The sequence below is a fragment of the Mustelus asterias genome, chromosome 12 (assembly GCF_964213995.1).
Source record: "Mustelus asterias chromosome 12, sMusAst1.hap1.1, whole genome shotgun sequence".
Lineage (NCBI taxonomy): Eukaryota > Metazoa > Chordata > Chondrichthyes > Carcharhiniformes > Triakidae > Mustelus > Mustelus asterias.
Genome location: NC_135812.1, coordinates 90860901 through 90873716, shown reverse-complemented (window position 1 = coordinate 90873716; position 12816 = coordinate 90860901). Strand labels below are relative to the sequence as shown.

General features: G+C 41.6%; 1 protein-coding gene across 2 annotated transcripts in view; it reads right to left on the bottom strand.

Moving 5' to 3' along the window:
- The window catches only part of gaa (alpha glucosidase), a 49644-nt gene extending 37339 nt beyond the window's left edge, over positions 1-12305 (bottom strand). Inside the window, exons 1-3 of one of the 2 annotated variants that reach the window (XM_078225590.1) lie at positions 12026-12305; positions 8401-9063; positions 2271-2416 (exon numbers count right to left, since the gene is read on the bottom strand). In XM_078225590.1, the coding sequence (XP_078081716.1) occupies positions 2271-2416; positions 8401-9018 (764 nt within the window). In that variant the 5' untranslated portion in view covers positions 9019-9063; positions 12026-12305. Of the gene's footprint in view, positions 1-2270; positions 2417-7611; positions 7703-8400; positions 9064-12025 lie in introns of those variants that run through there. The other variant, XM_078225591.1, reaches the window with a different exon arrangement.
- Between the last annotated feature and the right edge of the window lie 511 nt (positions 12306-12816).

Genomic DNA, 12816 nt, shown 5'->3' with positions numbered 1-12816 from the left:
AGACGGACATTGTTAAATTGCTGGATCTGGTCAAACAATGGCAGACAACTGATTGTGTTACTGAATCCTGGCACAATTAATTGTGTTACTGGTCACACAACTGGGTGTGCAAGTCCACAGAACCTTGAAGGTGACGTCACAGGTGGAGAAGGTGGTGAAGAAGGCATATGGCATGCTTGCCTTTATAGGACGGGGCATAGAGTATAAAAGTTGGGGTCTGATGTTGCAAATGTATAGAACGTTGGTTCGGCCGCATTTGGAATACTGCGTCCAGTTCTGGTCGCCACACTACCAGAAGGACGTGGAGGCTTTGGAGAGAGTACAGAGGAGGTTTACCAGGATGTTGCCTGGTATGGAGGGGCTTAGTTATGAGGAGAGATTGGGTAAACTGGGGTTGTTCTCCCTGGAAAGACGAAGGATGAGGGGAGATTTAATAGAGGTGTATAAAATTATGAAAGGCATAGATAGGGTGAACGGTGGGAAGCTTTTCCCCAGGTCGGTGGTGACGTTCACGAGGGGTCATAGGTTCAAGGTGAAGGGGGGGAGGTTTAACACAGATATCAGAAGGACATATTTTACACAGAGGGTGGTGGGGGCCTGGAATGCGCTGCCAGGCAAGGTGGTGGAGGCGGACACACTGGGAACGTTTAAGACTTATCTAGACAGCCATATGAACGGAGTGGGAATGGAGGGATACAAAAGAATGGTCTAGTTTGGACCAGGGAGCGGCGCGGGCTTGGAGGGCCAAAGGGCCTGTTCCTGTGCTGTATTGTTCTTTGTATCTAGCCTGTCTAATCCTGTTAAAATTGAAACACAAAGAACTGCTGAGGTGATAGAAAAAACATTTTAAAAATGAGATAATAATGTAACAAAAACCCTATTTAAGTTCACCTCCTCACACAAAAGAGAGGAAAACTAAGAAGAAGACATCAAGACAACATCAGGTCTCCAGCCAAGCAGGAAGTGACCGCAGGCTGGTCACATACTGTCATGGGCCTACTGAAAATTTAAATTAAAAGTGAAAGGTTTTAATTGCTTTTAACTTCATGGTTTATTGTGTGAATATTTCAATTTGATTGGTTGGTTGCCTACCTACTTGTTGATATCACTGTTGTTTTATGCCAAAACATTGCCTTGATTTAAAATGCCACAGAGCAAGGGAAATTCCTGCCACAGAGATCACTATATCTTTGTGGGCACCTTTCTTTGAACTCAGCGGTAAGTATCCTTGCAAAGTTCAGGCCGTCAAAGTCTTTCTTAAAGTAAGTTTGTAAATATAATAAGGTTTGAATGACAGCAACAACTGAACAGCTAAAAATTACCTTCCCTCATCAACTTCTTTACATGCACTTATATGTTTTAAAATTGTAATCTTTCTTTTCCTCCACAAAATAACTAGTTTGTCAAGTATGAATGGATTTTGAAAAAAACAGATTGATATACACTATGTTACAATCAATTTATATTATTCTATAGGTTTATTTCTAAAGATTTATGTCACATGTAAAATTATCACAGTTCATTGCCCCTGCTCATAAAATAATCTGATATTTTTATTGCAATTAGGGTACCAATGATTCAAGAAGTTGTTCAGACATAGTGGCAAATTACTGGATTAGTAATCCAGACTGTTGGACTAATAGTCCAAAGAAAGTGAGTTTAAATCCCACAGCAAGTTTCAGAATTGGAATTCCGTTAAAATGATTAAATCTGGAAGAGCTGGTTGGACTGTCATGAAAAACAAACTGGTTCACAAATGTCCTTCAGGGAATGGAACTTGCTGTCCTTATTTCTCCCCTGTGAAGAGCCTAGCAAGTGACTCTTCAACTAATTTGATTTATTCCACATGACATCAAGAAACCACTGGTCACAGGAAAGACCATGGACTCAACAAAACCCTGGCTGCAACGCTGAAGACCTGTGAAATAACTGTACCTCTGGCCAAGCTGTCCCAAAACTGTTACTGTGTTTACCCCAGTCCAACGCCGGCATCTCCACAAAACTGTTACCAAGCTGTCCCAATGCAGCTACAACATTAGCATTTACCTGGTAATGTGGAAAACTGCCCACATATTGCTCTACATATAACCATCATCAAAATTAGTCTTCAACAACACGAGCAACACTTACCACTAATCTGTGCATCAATGCCTAATTCTGCCAGGACCATTTAGCTCCTGTTTTGCTATATTCTAAGTTTTTTGAGTGAAATGTAAATTCTACGAGTGAAGATTACCATAGTAGGAGATACCAAGACTAATCACACTTACAGAACAAGGCCATTTGATTTCCTCTGTATAATTATGCCAAAGGGTCTGGATGAAAATTTAACAGTGTAGAGTTGAATTGAAGCTTTCTCAGTGACCTTAGGAACATCAATAGGAACCTCATACCGTTTGATCCTTGGATCCTTAAGCTGAAAGACAGAAAAATAAGGTTTACTGGAGTGAGAAAAAGATATCTGCTAAATGAATCTTACATTAAACATATTCACAGGTGTTATTATTGACCCTGAATTTCTTTGGTTTCCAATAATTATTTTACGAAGGGAGGGAGGCAGCAGACAGGAAATTATAGGCCGGTTAGCCTGACTTCAGTCATAGAGTCCATTATTAAAGATGAGATCGCGGAGTACTTGGAAGTGCATGATAAAATAGGACTGAGTCAGCACGGCTTTGTCAAGGGGAGGTCACGTCTGACAAATCTGTTAGAGTTTTTTGAGGAGGTAACAAGTTAGATAAAGGAGAACCAGTGCACGTGATTTATTTAGATTTCCAGAAGGTCTTTGATAAGATGCCGCATAGGAGACTGTTAAATAAGTTAAGAGCCCATGGTGTTAAGGGTAAGATCCTGACATGGATAGAGGATTGGCTGACTGGCAGAAGGCAGAGAATGGGGATAAGGCGGTCTTTTTCTGGATGACAGCCTGTGACTAGTGGTGTACCTCAGAGGTCGGTGCTGGGACCACAACTTTTCACAATATACATTAACGATTTGGAAGAAGGAACTGAAGGCACTGTTGCTAAGTTTGCAGATGATACAAAGATATGTAGAGGGACAGACAGTATTGAGGAAGCAGCGGGGCTGCAGAAGGACTTGGACAGGTTAGGAGAGTGGGCAAAGAAGTGGCAGATGGAATACAATGTGGAAAAGTGTGAGGTTATGCACTTTGGGAGGAGGAATGGAGGCATAGTCTATTTTCTAAATGGGAAAATGCTTAGGAAATCAGGAACACAATGGGACTTGGGAGTCCTTGTTCAAGATTCCCTTAAGATTAACGTGCAGGTTCAGTCGGCAGTTAGGAAGGCAAATGCACTGTTCAAATTCATGGTCGAGAGGGCTAGAATACAAGAGCAGGGATGTACTTCTGAGGCTGTATAAGGCTCTGGTCAGACCCCATTTGAAGTATTGTGAGCAGTTTTGGGCCCCATATCTAAGGAAGGATGTGCTGGCCTTGGAAAGGGTCCAGAAGAGATTCACAAGAATGATCCCTGGAATGAAGAGCTTGTCGTATAAGGAACGGTTGACGACTCTGGGTCTGTACTCGTTGGAGTTTAGAAGGATGAGGGGGGATCTTATTGAAACTTACAGGATACTGCAAGGCCTGGATAGAGTGGATGTGGAGAGGATGTTTCCACGAATAGGAAAAACTAGAATCAGAGGGCTCAACTTCAGGCTAAAGGGACGATTCTTTAAAACAGAGATGAGGAGGAATTTCTTCAGCCAGAGAGTGGTGAATCTGTGGAACTCTTTGCCACAGAAGGCTGTGGAGGCCAGGTCATTGAGTGTCTTTAAGACAGAGATTGATAGGTTCTTGATTAATAAAGAGATCAGGGGTTATGGGGAAAAGGCAAGAAAATGGGGATGAGAAAAATATCAACCATGATTGAATGGCCTAATTCTGCTCCTATGTCTTATGGTCTTATTTGTTTAACTTTTGGTATAATCCCAGTTGATGTTATAAATTGTCAGGAGGACCCAGAATGGAACCCTGACTTGGAAGTCTGTAACTTTTATTTTTTTAAATAAAACATGGAGGAAGAGAGTCACAGGAACACTAACTAATTTTAACAAAAGAAAAAACAATTATTAAACATGACAAGTTAGATTATTATACAATACTCCTTTACACACCCCTTAGTTTAACAATTATGCACAGATTTTAAGATTAACATGGATTACAAAGTACATCTTAAATGGTCTTTTAAGCACACAAGATTGGCTGTGGTCAAATATACTCACTCCACTCTGAACCCATTTTAGCATCTGTGGATTTCTCCTCAAAATCCCCCCATGTGATTGTCATGAGTGTGTCCAAACTCCACTCCCAAAAACACACTTTAAAATCTTCTCATAATAATGCATTCCCTTAGTGGTTAGCATTCCGAAATCTAGTCCAAGATTTTCAAATGACACTCTTAAACAAAGCTTTTGTTCCACTTTTAACAACAAATCCAGTCCAGGATTTTACACCAACCCCTTTAGGATTTCTTTGCCTTGGCTGCTGTACAAATGGTTCATAATTGCTTTAAAGCTCAATTCCCAGGCTCTTCTCAACATGATGTTTGATCTACCTCTAGTTACTGTAATTATCGCTTTAATTCAAAACACTTTGTTTACTCTTCCTTGAATTTCTTCTTAAACAGTCTTTCTGTCCCAATTCCCTGGCTATCTGGATTATACATTATTCCTTCGGAAGTTTGCATCCTTGCAACTCCCTTGCCCTGTCCAGCTTCTACAGTAAGAGTCTCACAACACCAGGTTAAAGTCCAACAGGTTTATTTGGTAGCACAAGCCACAAGTTTTCAGAGCGCTGCTCCTTCATCAGATGAGTGGGAGTTCTGTTCACAAACAGGGCATATAAAGACAAACTCAATTTACAAAATAATGGCTGGTATGCAAGTCTTTACAGGTAATCAAGTCTTAAAGGTACAGACAATGTGAGTGGAGAGAGGGTTAAGCACAGGTTAAAGAGGTGTGTATTGTCTCCAGCCAGGACAGTTAGTGAGATTTTGCAAGCCCAGGCAAGTCGTTGGGGTTACAGATAGTGTGACACTAACCCAAGATCCCAGTTGAGGCTGTCCCCATGTGTGCGGAACTTGACTATCAGTTTCTACTCAGCGATTCTGCGTTGTCGTGTGTTGTGAAGGCCGCCTTGGAGAACACTTACCCGAAGATCAGAGGCTGAATGCCTGTGATTGCTGAAGTGTTCACGAACAGGAAGAGAACATTCCTGCCTGGTGATTGTCAAGCGGTGTTCATTCATCTGTCCTCGTAGCATCTGCATGGTCTCCCTAATGTACCATGCCTCGGGACATCCTTTCCTGCAGCGTATCAGGTAGACAACGTTGGCCGAGTTGCAAGAGTATGTACTCTGTACCTGGTGGATGTGTTCTCACGTGAGATAATGGCATCTGTGTCGATGATCCGGCATGTCTTGCAGAGATTGCTGTGGCATGGTTGTGTGGTGTCGTGGTCACTGTTCTCCTGAAGGCTGGGTAGTTTGCTGCAGACAATGGTCTGTTTGAGGTTGTGCAGTTGTTTGAAGGCAAGAGGTGGGGGTGTGGGGATGGCCTTGGCGGGATGTTCGTCTTCATCGATGCCACGTTGAAGGCTCCGGAGAAGATGTCGTAGCTTCTCCGCGCTGGGGAAGTACTGGACGACGAAGGTGTCCACCTTCTGTCCACCGTTTCCCGTGTTTGTCTTCTGAGGAGGTCGGTGCAGTTTTTCGCTGCGGCGCACCACTCACCTGATGAAGGAGCAGTGCTCTGAAAGCTTGTGGCTTGTGCTACCAAATAACCTGGTGTTGTGAGACTTCTTACTGTGCTTACCCCTGTCCAACGCTGGCATCTCCACATCACAGCTTCTACAGACAGAGTTGAGAGCTGTTCACGCCTCAGTGACCCATCTCTAACTGCTCTGGCTTCCAGTTAAAACTAAGAACAAAGGAAAGCACTTTTTAATGTTACAAGGGCCTCCAGTTGCTAAGCAATGTCTGCATGCCTCTGCTGGCCCATTCATTCTTCATGCCGTAGCCCTCTCTCAGCACAATAGAAACCTAATTGGAACTTCACCAATCCCCACATATAAAAACACCTTTGTCCAGCATGAATCTAACTGTAGACACAGTTCTAGACACAGGAACATTAAATTAAACCCACTTAAAACTATTCCTTAATTCTAATATTTACCAAGACAACTATAAACCCCTTAGAACAACTTTTATTTTCTTACCATCAACTACATAAAATTACATAATCAATCTTGGAAACGGCAAAAATATATGAGATTTGGGGATCAATTCTGTTGACTAACTTCAGAATTTAAGGAGTGAATTTTCCAATCCAGCACAAGTGATCAAGAGACAATGCAACCATCTGAAGGAAACAACGATTTATATTTATTTTGCACTTTTAACATAATAAAATTCCCTCAGGTACTTCACAGGAGCATTATAGAACAAAGTAATACATGGATCCACAAAAAGGGGATATTAGGTCAGTTGAAAAGAAGCTTGATCAAAAAGATAGGTTTTAAGAAGTGTCCTAAAAGAGGAAAGTAAGATAGAGAGGAATAGGGAGGCTATTCCAGAGTAAGAGGCCTAGGAAACCGAAGGCATGGTCACCAATGTTGGAGATTAAAATCAGGGATTCATAAGAGGCCAGAAATAGAGGAGTGCAGATATCTCGCAGGGTTGTGGAGGAGGTTACAGAGATAGGGAGGGGCAAGGCCATGGAGGGCCTTGAAAACAAGAATCAGAATTTGAAAATCAAGATATTGCTTGGCCTGGAGTGATAAGGGAATGGAACTGGGCATGTATTAAGACACAGACAGCTGACTTTTAGATGACCTTCAGTTATAGAAGGTAGAATGTGGGAGACCAGTCAGGTATGTGTAGCAGTAGTCAATCTGGTGATATCAAAGGCATAAATGAAAGTTTCAGCAGCAGCTGAGCCAAGACAGGGGTGAAGGAAGTTGCTGTTACTGAGCGCCTAAAGGCGATGACACGAATGAGGCTGGAACTCATCTTGGGGTTGTATGTGACACCAAGGTTATGAACATTGGCTTAATAGAACATAGAACAGTACAGCACAGAACAGGCCCTTCGGCTCACGATGTTGTGCCGAGCTTTATCTGAAACCAAGATCAAGCTATCCCACTCCCTATCATCCTGGTGTGCTCCACGTGCCTATCCAATAACCGCTTAAATGTTCCTAAAGTGTCTGACTCCACTATCACTGCAGGCAGTCCATTCCACACCCCAACCACTCTCTGCGTAAAGAACCTACCTCTGATATCCTTCCTGTATCTCCCACCACGAACCCTATAGTTATGCCCCCTTGTAATAGCTCCATCCATCCGAGGAAATAGTCTTTGAACGTTCACTCTATCTATCCCCTTCATCATTTTATAAACCTCTATTAAGTCTCCCCTCAGCCTCCTCCGCTCCAGGGAGAACAGCCCGAGCTCCCTCAACCTTTCCTCATAAGCCCTACCCTCCAAACCAGGCAGCATCCTGATAAATCTCCTCTGCACTCTTTCCAGCGCTTCCACATCCTTCTTATAGTGAGGTGACCAGAACTGCACACAATATTCCAAATGTGGTCTCACCAAGGTCCTGTACAGTTGCAGCATAACCACACGGCTCTTATACTCCAACCCCATGTTAATCCTGAACTGTTGCTCGATAGAGGGTCCAGAGAAAGACACTGTGATCAACTATGTCAAACCTGCACTTGGATCGAGAGGATAAGGAAGAAACATTTACTAATTCCACACCATTCTATCAATTGCATGCAATTTGGACAGGTGCTCCTGAAAACTGCAGTCAAAGTTTCAGTTTCTTGTGAACAGAACAAAAATATATTAATAGATAAGATTTATTTACTGAGCCACATTCCTCACTCTTTGTGATGAATAGCAGCATAAATGTTTTGCATATCTGAAAGACATATTCTCTTCATTTGTCTCTGCAATTCTAAAATTTCAGCAGTTTAGCCATGGCCATGAGAAATTCTAATATTCCAGTAATGAAACAGGTGGCTCTTGGGCACACTATGACTGGAATGTGTTAACTCTCAAGTATAGCTGTGGAAGGATACTACCAGAAACGTGGGTGATCCAGTTGCCAGTCCTTTGGAAGTAAAATATTGCACTTAGGGAAGACATCTGATAAACAGAAATGCTAAAATTTGTTCTGAAAAAAAAATTGAATCCATTTATATTACTTTAATATATCAAGAGACTTTAACTGTGAAGGTCAAATATAATTATTTCAAATATTAACTGGAAATTTAGAGATTAATAATGGCTGTAACAGCATTGTTATCATCACATTTGGCAGTCTACAACCTTCTTTATGATTTCACTAAAATTAGCTTTTCAATTGCTGTTACTTACGGTAAAATGAAGTCTGCCTGCTGTCTCGTATATTACATTCAACTGAAGCATCATTATGTCATTCAGGAACAATGTCTTCTCAGTGCGACTTAGTGTAGCTGTGTAGCCAGTACTGGTTGGAGAAAGATCATCTATGTTGTAAGAAGGATAATTTAATGGTAAAAAACAAAGCGGGGAAGACACATTGGCCATTGGATTCCAGCAGCAGCCACGAGCCCGACATTTCTTCATGTCAATCAGCTCATTGAAAGCACAATCAAACCTACTATTAGTATCAATATCACACTGAGAGGCATGGGGTCGATTCTTATTCAATGATAGCTTGCTCAATGTTCTCAAGGTCTCTGTTCTGTTTTTATAATTTGCACATTGCCACAATAGGTCTAGTTTAGATTTCCCCATGTTAACAGATGTAGAAATGATCAGAGACCCTGGTGTCGAATAACTATGGTAAGTCATCACACCAACTAGAATAATAGCAAGGAGGATTGCTCCATATTTAAGTGCAGTAATTGCCTGTATCCTTGGTTTAGCCACAGATGAAAGTCCCATGAACTCCATTCCTTCACTTGCTGAAGCAAAAGCCCATTTATTTGCTTCGTAATGTGGTGGAAACATGATGAAAAAGCAGATGATCTTGAAGCTGTGGTTTAGTTTGTCCACCTAAAGGATAGAGGAGAAAAAGTATTGCTTAAAAAATGGAGGCCATAATTTGTGCTACTAATGCATCAGAATGTTAACAAACAAGCCACTTCACATTAAAACAGAATGCTTACAGGATATAGTTAGACATAATCAGGCTTGCAGAGTGGACGTATACATGACAGATAAAATTCTATATAGCAAATCATGAAGTTGTTGATTTGTTCCTCAGAAAATAAGAAACTCAATAAAGCAAAGAGATCTGAGAATGCAGAAACACAAAGCACTAAAAGTAGCAATGCAGGTTGATAAGGCCATAAGTTTCTAGGATTCATTTCTCGGGGAATAAAATACAGAGGCTGAGAGGAAATGTGACATGTATATAGAACCTTGGTTCGGCCACAATTGGAACTATTGTGCATGCAGTGCTCTAAATAATTAAAATATTATTAAAGCATTAGGGAAAATGCACAAAAGATTTACAAGGATGTTACTGTGATGTAGAGGATGTAGCTATCAAGAAAGATTGCGCAAGCTGCAGCTCTTTTCTCTGCAGAATCTTTAAACTTATGAAGAGGTTTCTATGTGGGGAAAAACCACTGTCATTTGTGGGCCAGTCCAAAATTGGAGAGTGTAAATATATGACAGCCACTAACCAATCAAAGAAAGTTAGGAAGAATATCTGCAGAGAGTGATGAGAAATGTAGAACTTGCTGTCATGTTGGAAGGGTTGAAATAGTGTTGATGTACTTAAGTGGTAGTTTGAAGTGTACATGAAGGAGAAAGGAAGAGAGAGAAATGAGTAACCTGGGAAAAGGTAAGTAGGTGAGAGGAACCAAGAGAAAAAATGCTGGAAAATCTCAGCCAGTCTGGCAGCTTCTGTAAGGAGAGAAAGGAGAGCTGATGTTGAGTCCAGATGAGCCTTTGTCAAAGCTACTGCTTTGACAAAGAGGGGCAGGTAGTTTCCCTTGGTACCTTTACCAACACTTTGCCAACTAATACTATCAGAAAAAAACCCCCCATTGTTTTCTGATTTGCTGTTTGTGGGATCTTGTGGTGTATAAAGGTTCTGATGCACAGCCTGCCGATCGAGAACATTTCAAAAGAAGGCTGGGACATTCCTACAACCTCAGTTTAAAAGTCAGTCTTTTTGCTTAATTTTGAAGGATTGTGTTGGCACATTTAATTTTCTTTGCATCTTCCTTAAGTTGTGCTCACCCATGTCTGTACAGGCACCCACTCTAAACCCAGTTGTCTACTGCATCAGCCTTTCTGCTCCGGCAGCATTTGTAGGCAGAAAAAAGAGCTGATGTTTTGAGTCCAGATGACCCTTTGTCAAAGCTACTGCTTTGACAAAGCTTCTATAGTGTGGTCAAAGCTATAGCTTTGACAAAGGGTCATCTGGACTCAAAACATCAGCTCTTTTTTCTGCCTACAAATGCTGCCGGACCTACTGAGATTTTCCAGCATTTTCTCTTTTGGTTTCAGATTCCAGCATCCCACAGTAATTTGCTTTTATATAGAGTGAGAGAACACTGGCTGAGTGTGGACACCAGCACAGCCCAAATGAGCCAAATGGCCTGCTTCTGTGATGTGGATTTTATGTAATCTATAGTGTGGTCAATTTTCTTCAGATGATCAAGTGCAATCTTACAATTATTGGAATATTTTGAACAGATCATCAACTTCTCATTAAAGTTACATGTATTTCACCACAGACTCTTACTCACCACTTCCTAAATCACTCACTTTAGTATCACCTCCATATAAGAAGCTCTGGGTTCAAATCCCACCAGTGACCTGAGCACATAATCCATATTGACAGTGCAGAATTTAAGAAATGCTACATTGTCAGACCCTCTTTTGGTTTAGATGTTAAATTGAAGGCACACTCTGTTTGCCGAGATAATATGTAAAAGATCCCATGGCACCAAGAGGGGCAGGTAGTTTCCCTTGGTACCTTTACCAACACTTTGCCAACTAATACTATCAGAAAAAAAAAACCCATTGTTTTCTGATTTGCTGTTTGTGGGATCTTGTGGTGTATAAAGGTTCTGATGCACAGCCTGCCGATCGAGAACATTTCAAAAGAAGGCTGGGACATTCCTACAACCTCAGTTTAAAAGTCAGTCTTTTTGCTTAATTTTGAAGGATTGTGTTGGCACATTTAATTTTCTTTGCATCTTCCTTAAGTTGTGTTCACCCATGTCTGTACAGGCACCCACTCTGAACCCAGTTGTCTACTGCATCAGCCTTTCTGCTCCAAATTCAGGTCAAATGGTCTTGCTAACATCTACTCCAGGAACACACATAATAAAATGCCCATTTGGTGAGGTTCTGCAAAGTTACTGAACCTAAGGGTATAAAATTAGGTTTTTAAAAATACAAGAGACATACACGGGAAAGAATGTAACAAATTTAGTTTGCCAGCATGTCTGTCAATTGCATAAAGGCAAATTACTGCGCATGCTGGAATCTCTAACAAAAATTGAAAATGCAGGAGAAACTCAACAGGTCTGACAGCATCTGTGGAGAAGTCATCCAGACGCGAAACATTGGCTCTATTCTCTCTGATGTGGAGATGCCCACGTTGGACTGGGGTAAACACAGTAAGAAGTTTAACAACACCAGGTTAAAGTCCAACAGGTTTATTTGGTAACAAAAGCCACAAAAAGCTTGTGTGGCTTTTGCTACCAAATAAACCTGTGGGACTTTAACCTGGTGTTGTTAAACTTCTTACTCTATTCTCTCTCCACAGATGCTGTCAGATCTGCTGAGTTCCTCCAGCATTTTCTGCCTGTCAATTGCCATTGCTTTTGTTTGTTCCCTGACTGCTCTCACCCACCCCAGGTCAACGGGACTATAAAGTCTCTTCTGATTCGTGTTGCTGGGAAGCACCTTATAATCATTTGACTGGTCCACAACATTAAGTACCTTCAAAATTAAAATCCATCAGTTTGAAACAAGAAATGATAGCGCTTACCCTCTCAAAAACTAAACGCTGAGATAAGATTCTTGTTAGTGGGATTAAAGGTTATGGGTTCAAGGGAGTCAGGTATCGAATTGCGGAACGGGCTGAATGGCCTCCTCCTGCTCCACCCCGTGTAGTCTCGGTGCTGCTGATTCTGGGGTTTGGTAAAAATGGAAAGTGCTGCAGGTCTGTCCCCATCTGTGGAGCTGCACCCAGCTACACTCCAACCTTTTGCAGCTATTCCGGGACCCACCCCCTGGAAAACATTAACAAAACAAGAACAAGTTCCGAGTCATTTCGTGTGTGTGCAAAAGAGAGAAGCCAATCCTAATTGGCAACCAGGAATGAAATAAATAATTCGTCGACAAAAGCTAAATAACATGGCGGCTGCAGCCTCCCTCAGGTCCGGTTCACAGCCCGGCAGGGGGAGGAGTAACTCCCCCCTCTCCACTACCAGCATTAACACCCCGAACACTACGTGCTCAAAACCCCCCTCCCCAGACAGTGGTACAGTCCGCCACCAGACTCCGGCTGCGGCCGGGGTTGTTGTTGTTGTTGTTTCTTAGCAACAGGGAAGATGGCGGATGAGGAGAGGTAACTGGACATGAGCATTCCTAATCTGTACACAATGCTTTCCTCTCACATTTAAATTTAAATATATATATAATGTCATTGTCATTTCATTGCTTGCCAAATCAGAGATTTCAGGATTATTTCGAGATTTTATTTCATATTTGTCTTTACATTCCCAGACCCATCAGAACTCAGTATCATTTGACAATGTCTGATGTCTATTTTAACTT